This window comes from Dryobates pubescens, chromosome 6 (assembly GCF_014839835.1).
Source record: "Dryobates pubescens isolate bDryPub1 chromosome 6, bDryPub1.pri, whole genome shotgun sequence".
Classification (NCBI taxonomy): Eukaryota; Metazoa; Chordata; class Aves; order Piciformes; family Picidae; genus Dryobates; species Dryobates pubescens.
This window is the reverse complement of record NC_071617.1, coordinates 25,817,776-25,842,173: the sequence shown is the minus strand read 5'-3', so window position 1 is coordinate 25,842,173 and position 24,398 is coordinate 25,817,776. Positions and strand designations below refer to the sequence as shown.

General features: G+C 39.1%; 1 protein-coding gene across 8 annotated transcripts in view; it reads right to left on the bottom strand.

The window, feature by feature from the left end:
• QKI (QKI, KH domain containing RNA binding) overlaps nucleotides 1–24,398 on the bottom strand; it is a 162,895-nt gene that overhangs the window by 54,317 nt on the left and 84,180 nt on the right. For 4 of the 8 annotated variants that reach the window (XR_008462318.1, XM_054162768.1, XM_054162769.1 and 1 more), the window contains exons 4-5: nucleotides 21,527–21,577; nucleotides 2,411–2,554 (exon numbers count right to left, since the gene is read on the bottom strand). Coding sequence is in view for 5 of the 8 variants with exons in the window: in XM_054162768.1 (XP_054018743.1) it covers nucleotides 2,411–2,554; nucleotides 21,527–21,577 (195 nt within the window). In the remaining 3 variants the exon portion in view is untranslated. The remainder of the gene's footprint in view (nucleotides 1–2,410; nucleotides 2,555–21,526; nucleotides 21,578–24,398) is intronic. The other 4 variants (XR_008462319.1, XR_008462320.1, XM_009898927.2 and 1 more) reach the window with 1 other exon arrangement.

Genomic DNA, 24,398 nt, shown 5'->3' with positions numbered 1-24,398 from the left:
GTCCTATCATTACCTGACACCCTAAAAAGTCCCTCCCCCAACTTTCTTGTAGGCCCCTTAAGATACTGGAAGGTCACAATTAAGTCTCCTCAGAGTTTTTTCTTCTCCACACTGATAGCCCAAACTTGCCCAGTCTATCCTCATAGAAGAGGTGCTCGAGCCCTCTCATCATCCTCATGGCCCTTCTATAGACACATTCCAGCACCTCCAGATCCTTCCTGTAACAGTGGCTCCAGAACTGGATGCAGTACTCCAGGTGGGATCTCACCACAGCGGAGTACAGGGGGAGAATCACCTCCCTCAACCTGCTGGTTATGCTTCTCTTGATGCAGCCCAGGATATGATTTGCTTTTTGGGCTGCAAGTGCACACTGCTGGCTCATGTTCAGCTTCTCATCCACCAGCACCCCCAAGTCCTTTTCTTCAGGGCTGCTCTCAAGCCAGTTGCTGCCCAGCCTGTATCAGTGCTTGGGATTACCCTGACCCAGATGCAGGACCTTACATTTGGTCTTGTTGAGCCTCATGAAGTTGTCATGGCCCCACCTCTCCAGCCTGTCAAGGTCCCTCTGGATGGCCCCTCTTCCCTCCACCGTGTCTGCTGCACCACACAGCTTGGTGTCATCAGCAAACTTGCTGAGGGTGCACTCAATGCCACTGTCCATGTCACCAACAAAGATGTTAAACAAGACTGGTCCCAGTACTGATCCCTGAGGGACTCCACTTGTCACTGGCCTCCACTTGGACATGGACCCATTGACAGCCACCCTTTGGGTGGGGCCATCAAGCCAGTTCTTTATCCACTAAATAGTCCATCCCTCAAACCCATACTGCACCACCTTGCAGACCAGGATGTTGTGTGAGACAGTATCAAAGGCTTTGCTCAGGTCCAGGTAAATGACGTCAGTTGCTCAGCCTTCATCTATTACTCTTGTGACCTTGTCATAGAAAGCCACCAGGTTTGTCAGGCAGGATTTGCCCTTGGTGAATCCATGCTGATTGCACCAAATCACCTCTTTATTATTCTTCTGTCTCAGCAGTGCCTCCAGGAGGATCTGCTCCATTATCTTACCAGGCACACAGGTGAGACTGACTGGCCTGTAGTTCCCTGGGTCAACCCTCCTTCCCTTCTTGAAAATGGGAGTTGTGTTTCCCCTTTTCCAGTCAGTGGGGACCTCCCCAGACTGCCATGACTTTTGCAATATGATGGAGAGTGATTTAGCAACCTCATCTGCCAGCTCCCTCAGCACCCGTGGGTGTATCTCATCGGGTCCCATGGACTTGAATCCTAATGTACTTCAAGATCTCTGTACTAAACAAATGAATTCTGAAGATCTACTTTCTCTAGTTGTCTTCTGAAGAGACTGGCAATGTGCAACGTGTAGAGGTCCAAATTCCCTTTTTTTCATACCACCTGCTTAATACTCTACCATATTTTGTTAGTTCAAAAATTAAGTCTCTCTCTCAATCTTCAGTAACTTTAAAATACATGTTCTGCATAACTGGACTTATATAGCATGTCACAAGTTTTCTCATAGCCCGTACCTACTAGCATTTTCTAAGTGACCAAAATCATCAGGTCATTTTAATACCTACTACTGTATTTCACAAAATAATCTCAGTCTTTCCTTGTAATATGGAAAATTTTTCCTCTACTGAAAAAGAGACAATTTATTTCTAGCATTTTTAAATGCCACAAAAGTGATGGTAAAAATCAGCACAAGATACAAGTTAATAGCATAGGATGCACTACACAGCCACACTAAATCACCTTGTTTTGAGTGAGAACAAAGAGCAGATCTAAGGAAAGTACTCTCACATAGCAATTCTGGTCCCTGCAAAAGGCTTTAAGTCACCTGGCTGGGCAGGAGACAGTTCATATTATCAGGAAGTGAGAGAGACAACCACTTTTCAGTTCACAATGTGCTATTTTCCCAGTATACTGACGGCGAAGTTTTTTTGATACTGTGTTCCTCAAGTCTTTTATTCTTTCTGGAAGGTGTTTAATGTGACAATCTAAGAAAATATGTCTTCTTTGTTAAGGTATCAGAACCTTCTCAAAGCAAAATATAAAAGCATGCTGTATTTCCCAGCCTTAAAGTGAAGTATCCCTATACCAAAAGAAGTTGAGAAAGCCAGTGTTTGTAACAGCTCAGCATTGTCTTTTAAAAGTGGTAAGAACTTTCTACATGTGTATCTAAAACGGGAAAAAAAACCCCATCAACTCTCAAAAATGCTGTTCTGTTCTGAAGATTAATTCCATCTGGGGTGAAACATTTTAAAGATAACTAGAGTACTACAAAACGTCTAAACTTGATTTTATGCTGCTCTGCAGACTTACTGCTGCAATATTAATTGTATCTCAGAAGTAACTTCTGGAAATAGAAATCAAAGACTTGCATATAAATACTTACTGCAGGTATCAGTAACTTTTTCACTTCTTCAACAGCCCTCTTCAGTTTTATTTCTGCTCTATTCTGAGCATCCTCCACAGTGATAAGTACATGTAAATCTTCATTCAGGTGTTCCCAGTTGGGCTTGCCTCGGTTCTGTTCCTCCTACAGAAAAACAAACAAACATGGAAGCTATGAAGCAGTGTTACATTTTGCAGAAAGCAATCACATAAACTGTAGACAGCACAATTCTGTGAATAACAAACTACATTTTCAGCAAGATTGGAAAATACTTCTTCCTATTGTGGAGATTATTTTGGTTTGTGTGGTTACATAGCAAGAATTCAGTCTTCAAAACCTCTTTCTGGTGATTAGGTTTGTGTTTTGGAGACTCATACCTTTGGGCTTTTTTAAGACTGCAAAATGAACACCATTTCTCAGAGTACTTTTCCCAACTGAACAAAAGAACAAGAAGTACTAAAGCCACAGTGTTGTTTTTAATATTCTTAGGAGCCTTTCAAGGGTCAAACAGATAAACCATTTGGGTGGTTAAGCAGCCTAATATTTGCAAGAAAAGTGCAACAGATACCCTACACATGAATTCCACTCCAAAAGACAAGAAAGCAAGAATTCTTCACTGCTAAAATTTGCTCTTAAATACTCATGAAGAAAATGTTCAAGAACCAAACATTACAAAAGGAAGAGAAGCTGCAAGTTTCAAAGCAGAGCTTCATGTACCGGATGAAGGGCACAAAGGAGGCAACAACAAGGCTTTAATACTGAAGTCACAGAGCAGAATGTAACAAGACAATTGCCATTACACAGGTATTCTGTTACATCAGTGGCATTAATATCCTCAAAGATAAATCTTAATGATGTTTTCAGAGAGTATGTTAAATAAAACATTGTTTTGAAGTAAACATTTAAAAATAACAAATATCTGTAGACTGAAGTAATAAATTAAAGTATCCAGTCTTTCAAAAACTAAGATAATAACACAGAAAAAGCTTTTCAACTCATTTTTTATTACACAGTAAATACAGCTTAACTCCCCAATTTAGACAATATCTTAACCATAATAAAATTAAGTAAATAAGGAGGGGGATCAAAACTTTAGTAAATGAGAAAGGTTTATCATAACTTCTGAATGTAAGTAAAGGCCTGTTTAAAAAAAATTATTATTTCAGACTTAAAATCCTGGGTATAATAAAAGAGGCTTCTGTTTATAAAACATTTGTGGCTTAACCACAATTCATAGAACTGTAGAACAGTCTGCATTAGAAGGGACCTTGAAGATCTTGTAGCTCCCAATTCCTCCCTCCTCCTTCTACACCAAGTTACTCAAGGTAACTAGCCTTGAACAATACCAGGCTTGAAGCATCCACAACTCCTCTGGGAAGTCTGTTCCAGTGCCTCACCACCCTCACTGGAAAGAATTTCCTCCTAATGTCTCATCTAAATCTAACTTCTTCCACTCTGAAGCCATTATCCAATGTCCTGTCACTGAATGCCTTACTGCACTGTGTGGGTTTCTTTCATAATGAAAATAATATGGTGCAAGTCTCAAAACCTTGGGAGAATTTGGAGGAGTTAGCACCACGTGTCTGCAGTGAAAACCAAAGTGCACATTGTTATAGTGGATGTATATCTGATTTGTAACTTTTAAAACACACAAAATACTTCATCTAAAACAAAGTAGCCTGCCTCTCTTATTTGGTATTAAAATATTTCAAACCAAAATACTCTCAACTATTGATGCTGTACTTCAAGTTATTCTATTGTAACATGAGTATTCTTTTGTTCAGTTAAAAAACAAAGCTGCACATAGGACAAGAAACAGATGATACTGTAGAATTTTTTTTTCCAAACTCCCTAATTTACTTTAAGGCAGAAAACGTCATGTTTCCTGTGTAGTAAGATCAATAATCATATATATAATTAAGATTAGAACTCACAGTACAGTCACACAAATAATTATTGACACGGTAACTGAACTAGCATATGACTAGTTCGACATATCCTCTTCCATGGTCATGGAACACATCAACAGAAGTCTGTTGCCGTTGAAAGTACTGTTTCTTAAGTCAAATGAAGGAAAGGTTAAAAAGAAAATTGGACACAGTATGCTTTGGAAAAAAACAACCAACAATTCGTCAAGAAAGAGTTTGGAATGGGCTTTCAATTTCTTCTGTTCTACATCAGCACAGTCGGGCTTCAAAATACTCCACTGCTTCCACTCCACTCCATGAGGCTACTTTCTTAGTGAGTTAACAGTTTTCCAAGGAACGTCATCTTTTGGTTTATTGAAAATACTAGTTGAATGTTACACCAATATGTATGTTTTATTATTTATTTGTTGGGGTTTTTGTTTGTGTTTTGTTTGGTTTTGTGTTGTGGCTTTTCTGGGCGTGGTGGTTTTGTTCTGTTGTTTGTATTTTTAAAACCAAAAAGCAGGCAATTCAGAGCTACACTAGGTCTTCTGTTCAAACAAAGTCAGCAGTGAAATATATGACAAGGCTAGGCTCACGGAAGGAGATAACCTGCAACTTCTTGCAGTTAAATGCTTCAATTTCTTATGCTACATCATTCTCCTTTTAAATCCTGAAAAGATGGTTTGGAAAAACATTTTCCCCTAAATAAAATCTGTACTTAAGTTAATCCTCTGTGCAACAAGACCTGAAAACATCTTTTCACAACCCTGTTTTACTACAGAATAGGCTGAAAGGGTAAATTGAATATATGTGGAATTCAAGCTGGAAAGATTCTTTCTTAAGACTCATGGTTCAAGGCTTACAGGTTTGGTTTGAGTTTTCTCCTGAAATTGGAGGAAAATGGTGAAAAGATGGGCATGAGAAAATGACTACAACTTGCCCCACTGCCTAACTTTGTAGAAAAAAACCTACAAACTGTGGTTACCTTGAAATGAACTGCAATAAAGACAAACCAGATTACTTCAGAGAACCAGACAATGGCTGAGATAGGAAAGGACCCTGGACATCAGTCCAGTGCAACCCCTGCTCAGGGGCAGGGACCAGGTTTTAAATGTAAAGCAATTTGGCCTGGTTGCCTGGTCTGCCTACAGAAAAAACCTGCAAAAAGTAACAGAAATTGCGGAGTTATTTTGGGGGGAAAAAGAATAAATAAATTTGTTACCACAGCAGGAAGGGTATACACATAGAAGAAAGAAACAGCAACAAGACAGACAGGAAACATAAACATAAGACTAAAAAAAAAATTCCAGTTCATATATTCAAACTTCAAACAAGAAGTAATTCATAGCATGAAGTTTTTGCTACAGAGATTGTTTATAGAATAATTACACAGGAAAAATGGAGGCAGTGAAGATGTGGAAACTATAGAGTAAAATGATTTATGCCACAGCCTTAGGGAACAACAATATTAGACAAGTTTAATTATAACCAAACTATCTTGTCTGCTAAATTAAAGAACATTAAGACCAACATCACTGGTAGATGAAATTTCAGTTGTGCTTCTTGTTTGGCAGAAATTTCAGTATCCTTAAATGTAACCTAATTCTGTAAAGAGATTTTGTTTCCATTCTGTTGCCTGTGTGTATACTCTCATCCTCAGGGTGCCTATACTGCTCAGCATTTATCTTGTTAAGGTCAATTAATTAAGCAGTTTTTAAAAAAAAATGTATCTTGCTGTAATTCCTCAAAATATAGTTGCACAAAACATAATATAAATACAGGGTGCCTTCTTCCCCCGCCTTCACAGGAGGGAGGGGAAAGGAAGAGAGGGAGGGATTTTAGAGGTAACCAAAAAGACAAGCTTTAATATTATAAAAGTTGTTCCATGAGAAGAAAAACTGAAGTCCAGATCCCTGTTGATTTGTGTCTTCTGTTTTCCACACACCTCCACAATATGTTGACAAATTAAAAACTTGTGAAGTAGAATCCAGTCATTTCCAGCTGGCAGAATGCCATTAAGGGAAAACTAAACACCAAAAAACCCCCAAACCTTCCTAGTATCTGTTTATATGTAGACATTGATTTATTAGTTTTTCAATGACTGTAGTGCAGTAAGAATAAAAGGATGTTTTCCAAATGGCACTTTTGTTACAAAGCTTAAAAAAGTACAACCAAGGAGCCCATATCATTTGCACTGTTTCCACTCTAACTCAGACAATGGTGGTCAAACAGCATAGTACCAACAGCAGAGGCCTTTGAAAGACATAAAACCACTGGCTCAAGGAAATGTTAAAAAGGAACCTTAGTGTCCTCACTCAGCTTGGAGCAATAGGTTATTAAATTCTATATTCACCAACCTATTATAAAAAGCTGCTCTTCCTACAGAATGACAAAAACCACAGAAAAGATAGAATCATAGGATGCTATGGAAGGGACCTTTGAAGCTCACAGAACAGAATAGAAGAGAACAGAACAGACCAGGTTGGAAAAGACCTTCAAGACCATCAAGTCCAACCTATCACCCAACACCATCTTACCAAGTAAGACATAGCACCAAGTGCCCCATCCTGTCTTCCCTTAAACACCTCCAGTCACGGTGACTCCACCACCTCCCTGGGCAGCCCATTCCAATGGCCAATCACCCTGTGAAGAGCTTCTTCCTAACATCCAACCTAAACCTCCCCTGGTGTCTACTGAGTCCAATCCCCCTAGAGTACAAGGGAACCCCACCCTAGAATAAAAGGGAGTATCTTTTTCACATAATGTCAAATTGAATGCTAAAAATTAAAGGCATCAGAACAGCTTTAATCCTCTAAAGCATACAAAAGTTTAATTCAAGTATATTGAAAACTTTTAAATTATCCTAAGATATAAGAAACAGTATCCTCACTCATAGCCACTTCTCACAGTCAAATGGAAGAGTTAAGATGTGAAGAAATCCAGCCGTTTAGCAACATTACCACAATATGTCATGAGGTCTGTGGTGACAGGTTGGACTCAATCTTTGAGGTCTCTTCCAACCTTGGTGATACTGTGATACTGTGATGTTCTGCCTAATAAATTGTGCTATTAGTACATTACAACTGACAACAGTTTCTTTTTCATAATGAAAACACTCCCATACAGCAAAATATTTAAAATAACTGGAAGAGCAGCTTAAAAGAAGCTCTGTGAATTGAAAAAAAAACAATGTTGATTTAAAGCAATTTTGAAACAAAAGTCAAGTTTAAGTAAAAGGATGAATTAGAAAGGTCACTAGGGTAGGACTAGAATTTGCTTACAGTTTCAGTATTTTTAAATTAGATGATATGTACTGTAGCCATAAAACAATGTCATGTCTGAACTAATGAGTCCAAGAGAAACATCACTCAACTATTCAATATGGATTATGCCCGTCTCAATAACCTTTTGTTCATACAGCTGAACTAGTGTCCCAGGTTACACCCATCTTGATGGGGGCTGAAAAGAACCCAGCCTCCAAGGTGGACTAAACAAACCCGGTCCAGGTGGGCAAAGAGAGAGATTTGGTTTTCCCCCTCCCAGGAGGAGGGGTCCCCCTGGCTCAAAGGTCTATTCCACTCGCCCTTCCTGTCCAGCAAGCCTATTTAAAGGCAGACATCTTTTGGTTCTTTCTCTTTCCCTGCTTGAGAGAGGTCATCCTCTGCTGGTGCTTCCAGCACTTCTCCATGCTGCATCCACACTTTCTAAGGAACTGGATCTATTTGCATTAAGGGAATCCCATGCCAGCTGGGCCTGGTTTTGTATATTTTTCTACTTACCCTTTTCCTTATGCCTTTGTAACCTTCCCTGTTACTGATATATTTTAAAAATTACCTTTGTTACTTCCAAACCGATTCCAGCCCATTTTCTGTCATGATCTTATCTCTCCTTTCTCCTGCCTAATTTGCTTTACCTTACTGGGAAAAGGAAGAGAGGGAAGGAATCTAAATCTGTTTCCATTTGGGCTTTGGGACTCCGGGTAAAAGCTCCAACCATCACAACTGGTAAAACCAAGCCATAGGAATTTAAGAAAAATGTTCTTTTCCCCAAGCCAAGCCATCACTTGCAACCTTTCACAGACCACAACAATTGTTCATCTTGCATCCTGTCTGCTAACCTGAGTGACGGAATTTGATTTTCACATTTTCGGCATTTTAAGGTTTTGCAGAGGTAACTGAAAACAGATTTCTGTAACACTGTGCCACTTTAAAGTCTACAAATATTTCCACATCAGCTGATACATATTGAGAGCTCTTATGAAACAAAAATCACTTCAATAGTCTCATACTGTTGACTTACTGCAACCTTCTGTGACCGATCTAGTAACTTCAAAAGGTTGACTCCCTTGACCAGGCACATCATTTTCTTCCATCAGCCCCAGCACCATGCCATCTTTTCAGAGAGCCAGGCAAACATATTGATACATCAAAACTATACTCCTTTCCCCCCACATTCTCTGTTGGACAAGTGACTTGTAAGGGGCTACTAAGTTAAAACACAAGCTCAGTGCTGTAATTGGGCAAGAAAAAAGATGAGTGACCATATTTACTAGCTGCTTGGGGCTTGCATGAGCACACATTACACAGAATCATCCAGGTTGGAAGAGTCCCCCAAGATCATCAAGTCCAAATAATCACCCAACCCTATCTAATCAACTAAACCATGGTACTAAGTGCCTCATCCAGTTTTTCCTTAAACACCTCCAAGGACATTGACCCCACCATCTCCCTGGGCAGCCCTTTCCAATGGCAAATCACTCTTTCTGTGAATAACTTTTTTTCTAAGATCAAGCCTAAACTTCCCCCTGCACAGCTTAAGACTGTGTCCTCTTGTTTTGTGCTGGTTGCCTGGGAGAAGAGACTAATTCCAACCAGGCTACAACCACCCTTCAAGTAGTTGCAGATGGCAGTCTGCCTTTTCCTCATCTCTTATTAAACATTTCCTTCCATGTCCACTAAGGAGTGGAGGTTGTCCTTGCCCCTCCTTTTGCCATTAATATATTTACAAAAGCATTTTTTATTGTCCCTCACAGAGGCGGCCAGTCTAAGTTCTCAATGGGCTTTTGCCTCTCTACGTTTTTTCCTACATGAGCTAGCAACATACTTAAACATTTTCTGGGTTACCTCCCCTTTCTTCCAAAGATGATACACCCTCTTTTGTTCCCCTTAGTTCATTCAGAAGCTCATTGCCCATCCATGCTGGTTGCCTATCCCATCGGATCATCTTCCAACACTGGGACAGCCTGTTCCTGGGCCTTCAAGATTTCTTTCTTGAAGTAGGTCCAGCCTTCCTGCACCCTTTGTTTTTAAGGGCTGTTTCCTAAGGTACTTTCCAAGCTAGTTCCTTATAAGCCAAAGTCTACCCTCGAGAAGTCCAGAGTGGAGGTTTTGTTGCTGCCCCTCTTAGCCTGACTGCATATTGAAAACTCAGTTATTTCATGGTCGCTGATTCCCCAGGCAGTCTTCGATCACCACATCTTCCACCAGCCTTTCTCTATTTGTAAAAAGCAGGTCAAGCAGAGCCTCTCCCCTGGTAGGCTCACACAGCAGCTGTGAGAAGAAGCTGGATAAAGCACTGGCTGGATGAACAGGCCCAAAGAATGGTGGGCAATGGAGTTAAATCCAGCTGGCATCCAGTCACGGCTCAGTGTTGGGTCAGCATCTATTTAACATCTTTATTGATGACCTTGAGGAAGACAAACTCTGTCATCAGTAAGTTCACAGATGACACCAAGTTAGGCGAGAGGGTATGGAGGCTCTACAGAGGGACTTGGGTAGATTGGATCCATGGGCCAATGTTAATGGGATGAGCTTCAACAAGGCAAAATGCCAGGTCCTGCACTTGGGTCACAACAACCCCAACTAATGCTACAGGCTTGGGGAAGTGTGGCTGGAAAGCTGTCTGGCAGAAAGGGACCTAGATGTTCTAATCAACAAACAGCTGAATATGAGAAAGCAGTGTGCCCAGGTGGCCAAGAAGGACAATGGCATCTTGGCTGGTATTAAAAATGCTGTGTCCAGCAGGAGTAGAGAGGTGATTGTCCCTTTGTACTCAGCTCTGGTGAAGCCACACCTCAAGTATTGTGTTCAGTTTTGAGCATTCTCAATTCAAGAGAGATGTGGAGCTGCTGGAGCAAGTGCAGAGGAGGGCCTGGAGAGTAAATCTTATGAAGAGCAGTTGAAGGATGTGGGCCTGTCTAGTTTGGAAAAGAGGAGGCTGAGGGGAAACCTCCTTGCACTCTGCCACTACCTGAAGGGAGTTTGTGGACAGGCTGATGCTGGTCTCTTCTGACATGTAATTAGTAATAGAACAAGAGGGAACAACCTCAAGCTGCAACTCTGTAGGTTTAGATTGGACATTAGGAAAAAAAAATTCACTGAAAGAGTGGTCAGGCATAGGAATGGGCTTCCCAGGGAGGTGGTTGAATCACCACCCCTGGATGTGTTTAAAGATTGTTTGGATATGGTGCTTGGGGATATGGTTTAGAGGTGAACCTTGTAGAGTAGGGTTATCGGTTGGACTTGAGAGTCTTTTCTAACCTGAATGTTTCTGTGATATTTAACACAACCGTCACTTAAAGACTGCCTTGCCATGTCTCATGAAACTTTTCATAAGTGAAATCTAATTATACATGTGTCAGGGACAGAACAGAGTTATGTTTATTATCTGACATAAGAAAATATGTTCCTCTGTGTAAGAATTAGGTATTAGATGCTAGCATGTAGTAATAAATGCAAACATGGAGTTTTCTCCTTTGATTTTAACCAGTGAATGCAAGCCTTGACAGGGACCAGTGAAAAAAACAAACAAGAAAAGCTATCCACCTCCCCAAACTTGTATTCACATGATATATTTGTGACATTAACATTTCAGTAGTTGTTACTCTAAAAGAGGCCTGCAAACAAAAAGTGGTAGGTAGCAAAAATAGAGCATTTTAGTAAGATGAAACACCAAGTCAGCCCTACAGAAAACTAGTTTAAAATGATGCACTAATTACAGTATCTGTTTGAACAACAGAAGTAATTTTGTAACATGAAGCATTGGAACACACTGATTGTCCTAACCCCTGCTGATAAACTGCTTTAATTGTGCAGTTACAGTCAAGCAAATTAACATATACTTTTGCTCCTACTGAGCTTCTAATAGTAGCAGTTCACAAGCAGAAAGCTAGTGAAAAAAATAACAATGAAATGCTGAAGGAGTAGCACCTGGTCTGAGAGAACACTGTAGCTTATTCTGCATTTACAATTTATTATAGTTTGCTCCTACAGAAGCAACAGATCAATTGCTTCAAGTGAACAGTCACATATTTACTATTTTAAATGTCAGACAAGTCAGCATTATTTAGTATGTCTTGAATTATCCATTATTATTGTACACTAAGCCCCTTTCAGACAACTCTGTATTAAGAAGTGGGTGTCTTCCAGCTCACATTAAAGTAGCCATTAGCAGTCATTGTCAAAGAGCACTACCTAAAAAAATATTTTAAGGGCTCTTATAAAAAAAAAAGTGATAGTTTGAAACAACATAATGTTTAAAGGCACAGAGGAGGATACTAACTCTCTGTCTTGGAGCCTCAGTTGTGGTCAGTAAACTTCAACCCCACGTCCCAATCAGCCCTGCAGTCAAAATGGTTCCTGCACGTGCAAAACATAACACTGGATCTTCCTACAGCTGTAGTTTCACTGCACAACCAAACACAACCAACAACCATGGTCTACTGACAGAATAGGAAGCTCCTGTCACTGCCCATGCCAGTGCACTCACACCTGCTCTGCCCTTTACAGTTAGAGCTGGACAGCAAACCACTCAAGACAGCAGAGCCAGATTAAACTCTCCATTGCAGAGGTCAAGTTTCTGTGAAGCATGCAACAAGGTTGCATCTCTCCAGGAATATTTGTCTCACTTTGTGCCAGTGTGAAAACCAAGAGCAATGATTTGTGGAACAAGTTTTGTGCTGTTGAGCACTATCAAAACCAAGAAGTTTAAAACTGAGTATTTCACTGTTTTGATGTGAAAGTTAAGAAGTTTGTATGCATTGGTATCCTCAGGGAATCAGAATTACTACATGAAACAGTGTAAACACAATACCTGGAAACATTTCTTAGAAATGAGTGTAACTGCTAATGCTGATATTTAAAGATTACCATGAAGTGTCAAATTTTACCTAAGTCAAAGGAGTGAGGCTGCTCATTTGTCTTGCTTTGGACTACAGGTGAGAGTTTTAATGTAACTTTACCAGTACTCCTAAAGCAGTAAACTTCATGTAGAGACAGAGTTACACTGATATACAACTAAAACTTGATTTCTCTACAGAAAAGGGAATAAGCACTACAAGGCATTTCACAGTACTGTGATTATTTTCACATACTGACCACTACTAATGTATCTTAAACAAGTATCAAATTTCCTTGAAACCAGATGAAGTATCAGCAAAACCTGATTACAATAGTCTTCTTAATTCTGGGTTATCTTCAGATTCTTTTTATTTTCAGGATGTACTTCCATATTCTGAATCTCAAGGTACAAGAGACAATTCGAAATAAAGGCTTAGGTCAACAAAACCTAGTCTGTGACAGCAGATAACATTCTTCTGAGCATTCTCTAATCAGGAAATACAGTACGCTTATTTCAGCTCAAGTCCTCAAACTGTTCTAACATCGCTTCTGCATAAATCAGCCTTTGTGTTTATGAGCAGTATTGATCAGTATAAAGCTGATTCTACAACTGAGATTTTGATGAAAAAAGGCTGATAAAAGGTAAGTTTTACCTTCATCTACCTTATCATCAAGCAGCACCTATATACTACGCACTTTTATACACATAGATATTAAACTGCTCAGTTTAGAGAGTCTCAACATACTTTAGAAGGCATGGCAATGTTAATAAAGTTTCTTTAAGAAAGAAGTTGCAACTCCAAGAAAATGTGACGTACAGAGGTTGGACCAGGAAATACCCATCAAGATCCTGGTACTGCCTCACCCAAAAATGTATCAAGATCACCATACTTATATTCCAGGAGTACCCTAACATCAGGCCAAAGAAAGGCAAAAGAAGTCACTGTCCACTTTGCTCTTCAAGAAGACCAATCACTGCCCAGGAAAGGAAGAAAAACCTTCATGAGCATGAAATGCCAGAGACATCCCTAGACCAATAATGAAGGACCTTACCAGGAGACAAATTCCTGTTCTTTTACTTTGGACTGCAGGCTTTTTTGCAGTTGTAGAACATCTAAACAGCACTTTGAAGAGAGCTTTTATTTACAGCTTCAAGGTGAGCCCCTTTAGTTCTTCATATGGAACTTTCTTTTATATGAGCAATGATCAATAAAGATGGAAAGCATTATCAAAGTCTGTCGTTTAAGGATTTGGGGATTTATGGGCAATACCTGAGCTCCAGATTCACATTTCTGACTACTTAATCTCCTGTTAAAAGGAAAGGTTACTACTCTTCCTCACCTGTACTTAAGGAAACTGGTAAACAAAAGAAGTCTGTTCATTGGTTTCTCACTTTTCTAATCTACACAGTATATTACTTCCCAATATTTCTTAACACAACAAATTCCCCCCTACCGCCAAACCAAAACCACAAAGCCCCTAATCCCAAAATCCTATTCTTGATTGCAATATGGATTGTTTACGTCATACTGGATTTTGAACACTGCAATCAATGTAGTATTAGTCATTAGCACATGTGAAAGTGAAAAATGGCTCTGGCCAGCCTGATCTAATGTGGGGTGTCCCTGCCCATGGCAGGGGGGGTTGGAATTCGATGATCCTTGTGGTCCCTTCCAACCCTGACTGATACTATGATACCATGAACTGCTTACACCCTGCATAAATGCCAGCATATCCACACTACTACTCTCCTAATCTCAATTTGCCTGTAACTTCCACAGTTCAGTGAGTTAGCCTCTATTTAAAAATCCAACCATTTTGGTTTTAGTATTTCCTCAAGGATGAGGTGCATATATACACATATGTATATATATACACATCAAAAAACATGTACCAATAGGGATTCCTCTGCATAAATCTTGCTGAACATAAAGGGATTATATTGTAAAGACAAAAATACAGTCACACTAACCCTTCACTTATTTTTTTAGTTACCAAAAAAACTGTAAGCTTTTAAAAGCAAGAACTACTTCCCAATAAGCAATTACTAACCTCAACACCTCTTCAGAAACTACTTAGCATTTAGTAAGAAAAGTGAAACTTCACTTACTCCAAATCTTTGCACAAATGTACAAAGATGTCACTACAGAATATTTTTAAAGAAACTTGAACAGGTTAACAACCTCAGTGTGCTAAGAAATGGAAAAGTAACATCTCTTAACACCCACAATCTAATGGCCAAGTTTCAGCCAGTTATAAAACTATGCACAAATCTGCCAGCTAAATTTAAGAAAACGAGAAGTCTCCCCCATTTTGCCCCTGGAAAACACCCAACTGAAGTAAAAAACAAGATTCATAGATTTTACTCTTGTATGTACCAAAAGGTTAAGGGATCTCCATTTAATAATATAAACAGTTCCCATGGTCTTCAAAATCAGATGCCTCAAATTTATTTTTTTTAAAGAAATATGCTGTTAGCTTTTATTTTAGGACATCTGGATCCTTAAGTACTTACTATCTGTCAAAGCAATAAATACGACTGATGAATCAAACCAAACATACTTATGTAGTATAGCTTTGAAAAACTTTCCAAGCCATAAAGAAGCTGATCACACTCAGTGAAATTAAAAAAAAATAAAAAGAGGTAAAACCTGTATCTTACACTGCCTAGGTGTGTAAATTGAAGTGCTTTGTGGAACCTTGACCTTAATGAAAAACAGTGTATCAGCACTGATATGATTACATCTAATATTTTTCATATTCCCCCTTTCTTATTTCAGTCTTTGAGATAATCTACCTTGAAGATTTCCTCAAAGATGCATAATAAAAAGCAGGTGTCACTTCTGCTTCCTGCAGGTCTGCAGCAAGGGCAAGAAGTGCCTAGGCAGCTAAATGCTATCCTCAATAATTAGAGTCAAATCACCTCTTATGCCAACAAGAAAACGTAGCACTAAACAAACGGGAGTTTTTAGTAAGCGGTTGTTCAAATGAGTATTGCCAGATTTAGACACGATGTCTGTGCTTACCATCAGAATAGTGCTCTTACACAGCCACCTTAGCGAACGAAACTCTCCCAAATCACAAGTGAGAACTATTCTGAGGTTTCTTGTATAGAAGGGTTTCTTCCTTAGGCTTCAGTTCAACAACAGAGCTAAAATGGTAACTGCTCACTTCCACCAAAACAAATGGCTCTACTATTTTATCCTTCCTCTTGGCTGCCTGCACAGTCCTTTCCCCTTTGCACCAGTAAATGGCTCTCATTGGACCCTTTTAGTGCCAGCTTAACATGGCAGCAAACTACTCCTGTCAGATTAGGTTTTGCCTGTTTAGCAAGCTGAACTGGCTCAGTGACACATTCTACAAGTAGCAGACTGAGCACAAAGGAGGGCACAGACATATGCCTTTGTAGGAAGCTGCCAGCTGTCAGTCACACCTCCAGCAGACTGCCCAGCAAGCCCTGTGACACCAAACCACTCACAGCAGGGAGTTAGGATAAAGATGAAGGTTCTCTATGTTGTGACCACCTGACTTGCAACTCAGTGGACATGCTGGGTACTTCTCAGGGTCACTTTGGTAAAAAATAATTCTACTGCTAGTTAAAAGTTAGGGATTCTGAAAACTGAGTTTCCACTCACACCAAGTAAAGCATGCAAAGCAATCAAGATTTTCCATTTCAAACATTACATCTCAGTTGCTTACTTGAGAATGAACACATGGTGTCTCATTTAAATAAGGGTGTGGCAAAGAAAAACACCTAGTAAATTCACAGCATAGTGCTTAACACCAAGGAGAATTTCATTTATACAAAAAAAGCTGCAAGTAGCAAACTTAATTCTGGCATCTTCCAATTCGAATTTGCAGTCTCACTCCTAAAAATCTGTAATTTCAGAGAAGATACATACATACATAGAATACATACATAGAATAAACCAGGTTGGAAGAGACCTTCAAGATCATCGCGTCCAACCCATCAACCAATCAAACACCACCCAAACAACTAACCCACGGCACCAAGCACCCCATCAAGTCTCCTCCTGAAAACCTCCAGTGATGGCGACTCCACCACCTCCCCAGGCAGCCCATTCCAATATGCAATCACTCTTTCTGTATAGAACTTTTTCCTAACATCTAGCCTGAATCTCCCCTGGCGCAGCCTGAGACTGTGTCCTCTTGTTCTGGTACTGGCTGCCTGGGAGAAGAGACCAACATCCGCCTCTCTACAACCTCCCTTCAGGTAGTTGTAGAGAGTAATAAGGTCATCCCTGAGTCTCCTCTTCTCCAGGCTAAGCAACCCCAGATAATATATTAGCTGTGTTTCAGTGGTCCTGTTTCCCCCTGTCATGCAGTGACACTAATACGGCCAGATTACAAAAGGCTTTAAAAAAACCCCAAAACACACAACAACCACCAACCCACATAAAGCCTAAAACACTCACACGTTCAAAGAAGTAACACACTTGGAAAATAAAAATCAAAACAACTAAACACCACCAACACAAAAACAACTCACCAGAACCCCACCAAACAACAAGGCCTTTTGTAATCACTTAGAAGTGTTTTCCACTAACAAAGTACATAATGTCACTTGGTTCTTTGTTAACTCTCATTGTGTTGCACAGTGACTCTCTCACAGAACTAAGTTAGCAATTTTCAGATTTACAGCAGCATTAGATGCCTTGCATTTTGGATTACAGAGAAGTAAGACCAGAAATGATGTTCAAAGTTAATTCTGCAGTCAGCAGGTCTTACAAAACCCAATTTGTTACAGAAGACCTTTATCTCGTTGACAAGGCACTGTTAAGCAGACGATTGCCCACAGTTATATCCCACTGCTTAAATCAAGGCTTGCTCAGCCCTAGTGGGTCCCCCTAGAGTTTGCAGATCTTTTGGAGAAGATAAACAGTAAAATACATTGACAAATACAACAGTCATTTTCCACAGAATATTGCTGTTACACAGACACTGTACTACAGGTGGCATAAATTCACAGCATTTTAGGAAATACATTGTGTTGTTCAGATAGGGTAAAATGTTGTCTCCCACTTGGAAACAGCTTAAAAGCTCAATTTCAGGGTCACTCTAACCCATATACTAACTGATTTGCTCAATAGCTAGAAACCCATCAGTTAATTGCAGTGGTTTTAGTCAGACTGAGCCTCCATTCATACAGGTTTTCTGCGGTTTTGCATTTTGTCATTCCCTTTTTTCCTGTTTCAAGGAACAAGCTCTGTGAGCTTTTTGGAGTGCATAAATAGTGTAATATATTGCTGACCACGATTTATTCAATTATTTTGTTTTCAACAGTGACCCACAATCAGTAGTACAGTACTGAGTGGAACAGAGAATATAGCATTTCTACAGTTATACTGTATATACCATTACTGCTAGGACTGCTAGATTTCAGCACAATTAAGAGTAAATCTAGCCTTGTATTTTGTCTGCATTCTCTTTTTTCTCATTAAAACAGCAAGTTTACAAAAAAGCTATAATATTGTCATCTTATAGTGATTTCACAAGCATGAATTCATGTCTCTTTGGTGTTTAATAACTTTACTCCTATCTGAAACAGTTTTGATTCTTTCCCTACTTACTAAGTTGCAACAATTAGAAAAAAACCAAAATTATTTGTAAACAAGTAACCCAGACATATGGAAAAGTAAAGGCAAGACAGTAGTGCAAATTAAATAAAACTAACTTCTACTTTAAATCAAACTCTGTCATGGAGAATACAGAAAGCTGCCTAAATTTGACACTGAGTACAGAATTGACAGTATTAATGAACTGAAGTTGAACTCTTGAATGAATTAAAACTACCACCACCACTGGTCTCACAACACAAGCTTTCCAAGTGCTTGAATGAAACCTTTCTCACAGACTGCAACTACACCGTTTTACTGCAGCAGTTGCCACAAATCCTTGCTACACACCCAAGCTGCCACCTAGATAACTCAAAGTATACCCACTGTTCCAAGGGTTCTTTATCACTAATTGCATGCAACAACTCTATTGATTATGTTGACTGCAGGATGCTTTAAGTGACTAATTTTTAATAGATGCCAGTGCGCTACCAGAAATATGCAAAAAGTCATATTAAAAAAAATTTAACTGCTTCTACTCTTCCGAATTTACAAACTTCTTTTGCTAAAATGCCCGTTATATACAATTGCATGCTCACCTGCCTCTGCAAAAATCAAACCGCAGCTTTACAGTTTATATTAAAATACTCTTGAATAATCAAAAAATGAACAAAGATGGTAAGGCTAGGGAGAAAAGATCATTATGTGCATGCCTTTTTAAATTCTACAAGAGTTTCATCCATCTTAGAAAATAAGACAGCATTGTGTATGAATTGAGGACAAAAATAATTACACGCTCTGCTTACATCCTAGAGTGATAGCTAAAAGGAAAGTGGCTTCCTTCATTCTAAATGTTTCCTACACTTCAGGAAAGCACAAGCATAATCCCTTTGTTCAAAATGCATTTCCAACAGATGACAACTAATCACTGCCAACTGAAAAGTGCTGACCTCCCACTTCCTGACCTGGTCACTTTATTTTTCCCCTCTTTTCCCTTGTCGAACTGGCACAGGTATTAACTTCAGCCAATACGGCTTACTAACTAGCAAAATCTATCCCACTGAACTATACTCTCAAAATAGCTCCACAAATTCTTGCTCCTTTCTTGACTGCGTTGTAAACCTCTTGACATGGAGTAGGACATTTCCCTCCACCTCTCAAAACAGAACTTCAATAAAACTTTCCCAAATACATGTAACTCTGTATTGCTATGGAACGATGCAGATTTCCTTACCATGAATAAAAGAGACAGAAGAAAGTCAAAACCCCAACTAGTTTCCACAGTGAAAAAAGTTCTTAACAAAGCATTCAAAGAAATGTGGTAAGAATTAATAACATCAGCACACTACATTCATGAATATGCTCTATGTTACAACTGCAAGATACCAACAGAATTAAAACATCCAAGCATTTGCTATTACATTTTAATCTTTGCACTGCATTATGACTTAAGAATGCATCCAGATGTCACAAATGAGCTTCACTATTTTAGAACAGAAAAAAAAAAGTCAAAAACATTTAAAAGTTCCAGCCCTTCACCCCCAGAAACCAGCCAATATTAAGAAGAACTAAAACATAAGTACAGAGCTTCACTGCTTTACTTCCCAGTTATCAGCACACATCTAGTATCATTCAGAGTCAAAAATTCTAGGTCTGTTTCAAATGTCTCCATCTCTAAATAAGACAAACACAGCAAAAAGAACACTTGTGGTGGAGAGCACAGGTATTTCAAGAGTGTCTAAAAAGAAGCTCAGGTAGGATCTGAAGATGTAAAAGCATCACCTCCATAGAGAAAGAATGACTAATTGTTCTGAAGGGTCAAACCCAAAACATGCCCTAGCCCAGACAATGGGCTAAGAACCTGCAAATGTGCTAACCTGGTCAGTTCTTGGGGTCCAGAAGGTCCAGATAAATGTATAGCACGTGTAATTAACTTTGTAACACAGCTGTGAACTGTGTGCCCCGGCCATGTTTGGATATGCCCCATCCTATAGGTCCAGTTGCCAGATTTCTGTGTTACCAAAGGGCATTAATTGTCTTGGGACAGCATTTAAATCGGTCAAGAAGTTAGGCAACTTGCCTTGTTCTCACACCGACAGCAACTGGAGCCAAATGCTGCCTGAGTAGCAGCTGAAGAACCTGTCCTAACCTGTAGGCAACCCAAGTCTTGCACCTGGACCACGGCAGAAAGGGGAAAAGCTCCAAGAGAACTGAATTGCAGAAGAGCCATGGAAAGACTACAGCCTGGCAATGAGGCACAGAAGAGAGAGAGAGAGGCCCCTAGCCCTCTCTGAGCCAATGGCAACTCTGATTATAGTCACAGCATCTGGGAAAATACTGGACAGAGGAGCAAGTCATGAGTACCTGGCCAATCTGCCACAGAACCCTATCTGTGGGAAACTGCAGCACCTTCATTTCCAGTTTGAATCACTGTATTGGAAATTCTTAGATCTGTGCTTAAATCGTTTAACTGTCTTCATATGTGGAATGTGTCACTCAACCAAATAACAGAAACTGTGAATATACTTCATAAATAGGTTATGGCAGTGTTTGAAGATAACCACCATCCAAAATATTAAATAAAAAATACAAAAATATACATTAAATCACACTAATTCAAGCACCCTTACTGTACTTTCCCAAAAGCCTCTAGTCCCACAATCGTTTAAATTATTCTAAGTCAGCACTGCTAGTCCCACTTCTATGTACTAAAGTGCCTGAAATCCAGTTCATAGTTCAATAGCAACAAGGAAGTTAGCATCTCTAGTTTTCAGCTGTCTTAGCACCAAAGCAAGTCAAAGTAATTTAAATCACCAGTAACTGTCTCAAGAAAGAGAGAAAGCACACCCAGCCAAGGTCCGAATGCCACTGAACAGCAAGTGTTGACTTGTATCATCCAAATAGAGGCATAGAACTGCAGCCTGAGGTAAGTGAAGGAGGCAAATCTCCTGAAGAGCAATAGCACTCAAAAAGCTGATTGATTTTTAAAACTTCAGCAATACAGATGGGTAATTCTTTCCTGTACCTTCAATATGTCTTTCAGAAAAGAGCAAAAATACTAATTCAAGAGTACAAGTAATATCTTCCAGAGAAGCTCAACACAAGCTCTCAGAAATTTGCCCAGCACAGAAATAATTACAGACACAGTACCTAAGAGGTTGTTGAATTGTCCTTAGTGAGAATGCTGAGAAGCTGATTTGAACACCAGCAGCTGGAGGTAGCAAACATTACCCAAAATCACTATCATGAATGACAAGGTTCACAAGAAAAAAGAACTATTACCACCTCACTAATATTAAGGTTGTGTACATTTACACCAACTAGGTATTGCAACAATGGGTAACTGATGCGAAGCCTGTCAGTAGTCAGTAATAGCTTAAACATTTTTCCCTGCATCAAAAATACAAAGCAAATTCATCATTCGAGGTTCTTTTTCTAACAGGGACTCCTCAAATTATAGGTGAAATGCTAGAGCTTATTGGAATGTTTACAAGAAGTAAAACATTTACTTGCCTCTACCTCCAAAACTGCTGGATCATGGCTGTCTCTGCTCTTAAAGGAGACCTGAAAAGCAAAAAAAAATTGGGCTTGTGCCCTATTTTGCTTCTTTAAGATGTTTAAAAGAGGCATGAAGAGTTGGAATTAGGGTTTTTATTTTACCCTATGGTGGATGCTATTTATTCCTTCTTGTTTACACTTGAGATTGTCTTACGGCTTCTTAGGATGTCAATCTAGTGAAGGGAAAACAATCAACAGCAGCTAAGTCACAGAACACTGGACAAAAACTCCAGCTTTCTTCTCCTTGTCCTCCCATCCAAGTTTTCCTTCAGGTCATAACACAAACTGTCTTTCCAGAGTTAAGTCTTCCCTCACTATCATTACTGACTTGTACGATTTAACCATACACAGAAAAAAAACCCAAATGAAAAAACCCCAAATGACACACAACCAAGATACTTAAAAGCAAACAAATAAAAACAAACAAAACACAACAAAACTAGAGGGGGGCGGGAATAAAAGAAAACCAAACAAAACAGCCCTCCATCCCCTTAAAACAACACAAAACCAAACCAAATGAAAGCCACTCCACCAAAAATCCCACAAATCTGATTGTATGTTAAAATTTTAAGATAAATGGCAATCCAGAAGACCCAAGCTCAAATCCTTCTTGGGCACTTTTTATGTTTCAAAATAGCAAAATAAGTAGAAAAAAAAATTTCAGAAGTTTTTCCACAAATAGAAATGAGGAGGGGAAAAAAAATCCATGAGTTTTTTACCTACAAAAGGGACACAAACAGGATTTTCTCTTCTACTACCAGCATGTCTGTAAGACAGCTTATATATAGACTACAATGATGCTGCTACCAGAATACAGCTGCCAAACTGCTTTTTCTACAAAACAGTGCATTTTGTCTTATAGTACAAGGCTAATTAAAACAGTCAAATCATACCACATGCAAATGATCAAAGAGGATAGCTTAAACTAAGACCCATTACTGTTGGAGTAACCACAACAGCTCATCAGTTTTAAAAAAAGAGATAATATACTTTTAAAATGGTTTAAAGCCCATTCTTCATTCCTTCCACCTACACTTCAACTATGTAATTACTAATTAGTACTAATTACTGATATATTAAAGAGGGAAGTAAAATTTTTTTATAAATAAGGAAGGTAAAAATGTTGCTTATGAAAAGCATGCAATTGAGTAAAACCAAAGCAGGATGCCTAAACCCAGGAACATATCCAAAGCACATACTTAAAACTCTACTGTGAGAAGTTGTCTTCAAATTATGCATCACAAAGTATGCTTGACCAGCACAGCGTTTTCAGTAATGTCAAATCAGTGAACTGGATGAAATTCCTCATCACTACATCCATGATCTGGTTAAAATTCTAAACTGTTGTTAGCCTCAATGCCTTTCTCCAAGAGCAGTTTAGTGTGATGCACTCAAATAGGAGTACCTTGTGACACAAGATACAGTTTACAGGCATTTCTTTCAGGTACAGTATTGGCTTAAGCCATCTACCAATATTGTGAATTCTGCACAGAAGCAGGCCACAGAAGAAGACCTGGGCTTCTCTGCCTTAGATCTTTACTTCAATGTAGCTCTCTGTGCATTTATACCAATTACAAAGTTATTTCTCTAGCTGCAAGGACCAGCAAGCACCAACTCAAAGAGTACTGACACTAGATTAAACACTCCGGTGACATAATTCAAAGGTATGTTGTATTGGAATTTTATTTACTGTTTTGGGAGGGGTTTTTTGAAGATGGAGTTGGGGGTGAAGATAGTGCGCTTGGTGGGTGTTTTTCCTTCCAGAAGTGAACTATGGAAGTGATAACAGATTTAGGGTTTTTTTAAAATGGGCTGGGGTGAGGGAAGGATATATTTCTCTAAAATGTTTTCTAATACTTAATTTTCAGTAAGTCAAAATTAGGAAAATCAAGTTCAGTTCTGAAGACTAGCTTTGAGGTCTAAAAAGCGTATGACTACAGGATCATACATGAGATTCTTGATTCAAGGCTATGAAGAAAAATATTCATGAAATGCTAAGTCTTCTGTTGAACAAATGTTCTTCTCATCAAAAAAGTCTTACTTTAACAGGTGAAATTAATGGTGAAGTAGCATACTATGAGTTCAAATAAAAACATTATAACAGACACTAAAGTATCTCAAAATATAAAGGTGAAATTTAACTCTGCAATCTTAACAACCATCTATCACTGAAAACAGTGGTCCTAACTACACAACTTCCTCTGAGCTGCCCCTGCTGCTTGGACAATTGCAGAAGGGCCAATTTAAGAAATACAGACTCAATTGACTCTTGAAGATAAACATGAAACAGTGGGAACAGATGTCCCAAGGCTTTTAATGCCAACTGACCATTAGATCAATCCAAAGATAGTGCTGTACCACTTACAGAGAATCTTCAGTAATTTGTTACAGCAAGAAGATTTTGTCTGTTTAGGACTACTAATATGATTAACTTACAGAACTCAAGCATTACTCTCCTTAAGAGTGAGCAGGCCTCTTCAGTCCTGCATAATTTGACAAAAAAAGGTAGTAGAGTGTTGAATTAAATTTGGATTTAAAGACATCTGTAGTTATTTCAATACCCATTACATCACCCGTTTAAAAGAAAAACAGTATTTATACCAAGTCAAATTCCTTTTAAGATTACCAGATGTAAATAATGCAGAAGTGTTTTGTTGGTTTGATTTGTTTTGTTGTTGTTGTTGGGGGGGAGTTTGTTTGTTGTTTTGGTGCTGGGTTGGTTTGTTTGGGTTTTGTGGTATGCAGACAACCATACTCAGTCTTATTAGCCAGATGTAATGGGTTGGGGCAGATCCCCTCCCCACCACAGGCAGAAATAACGACTCAG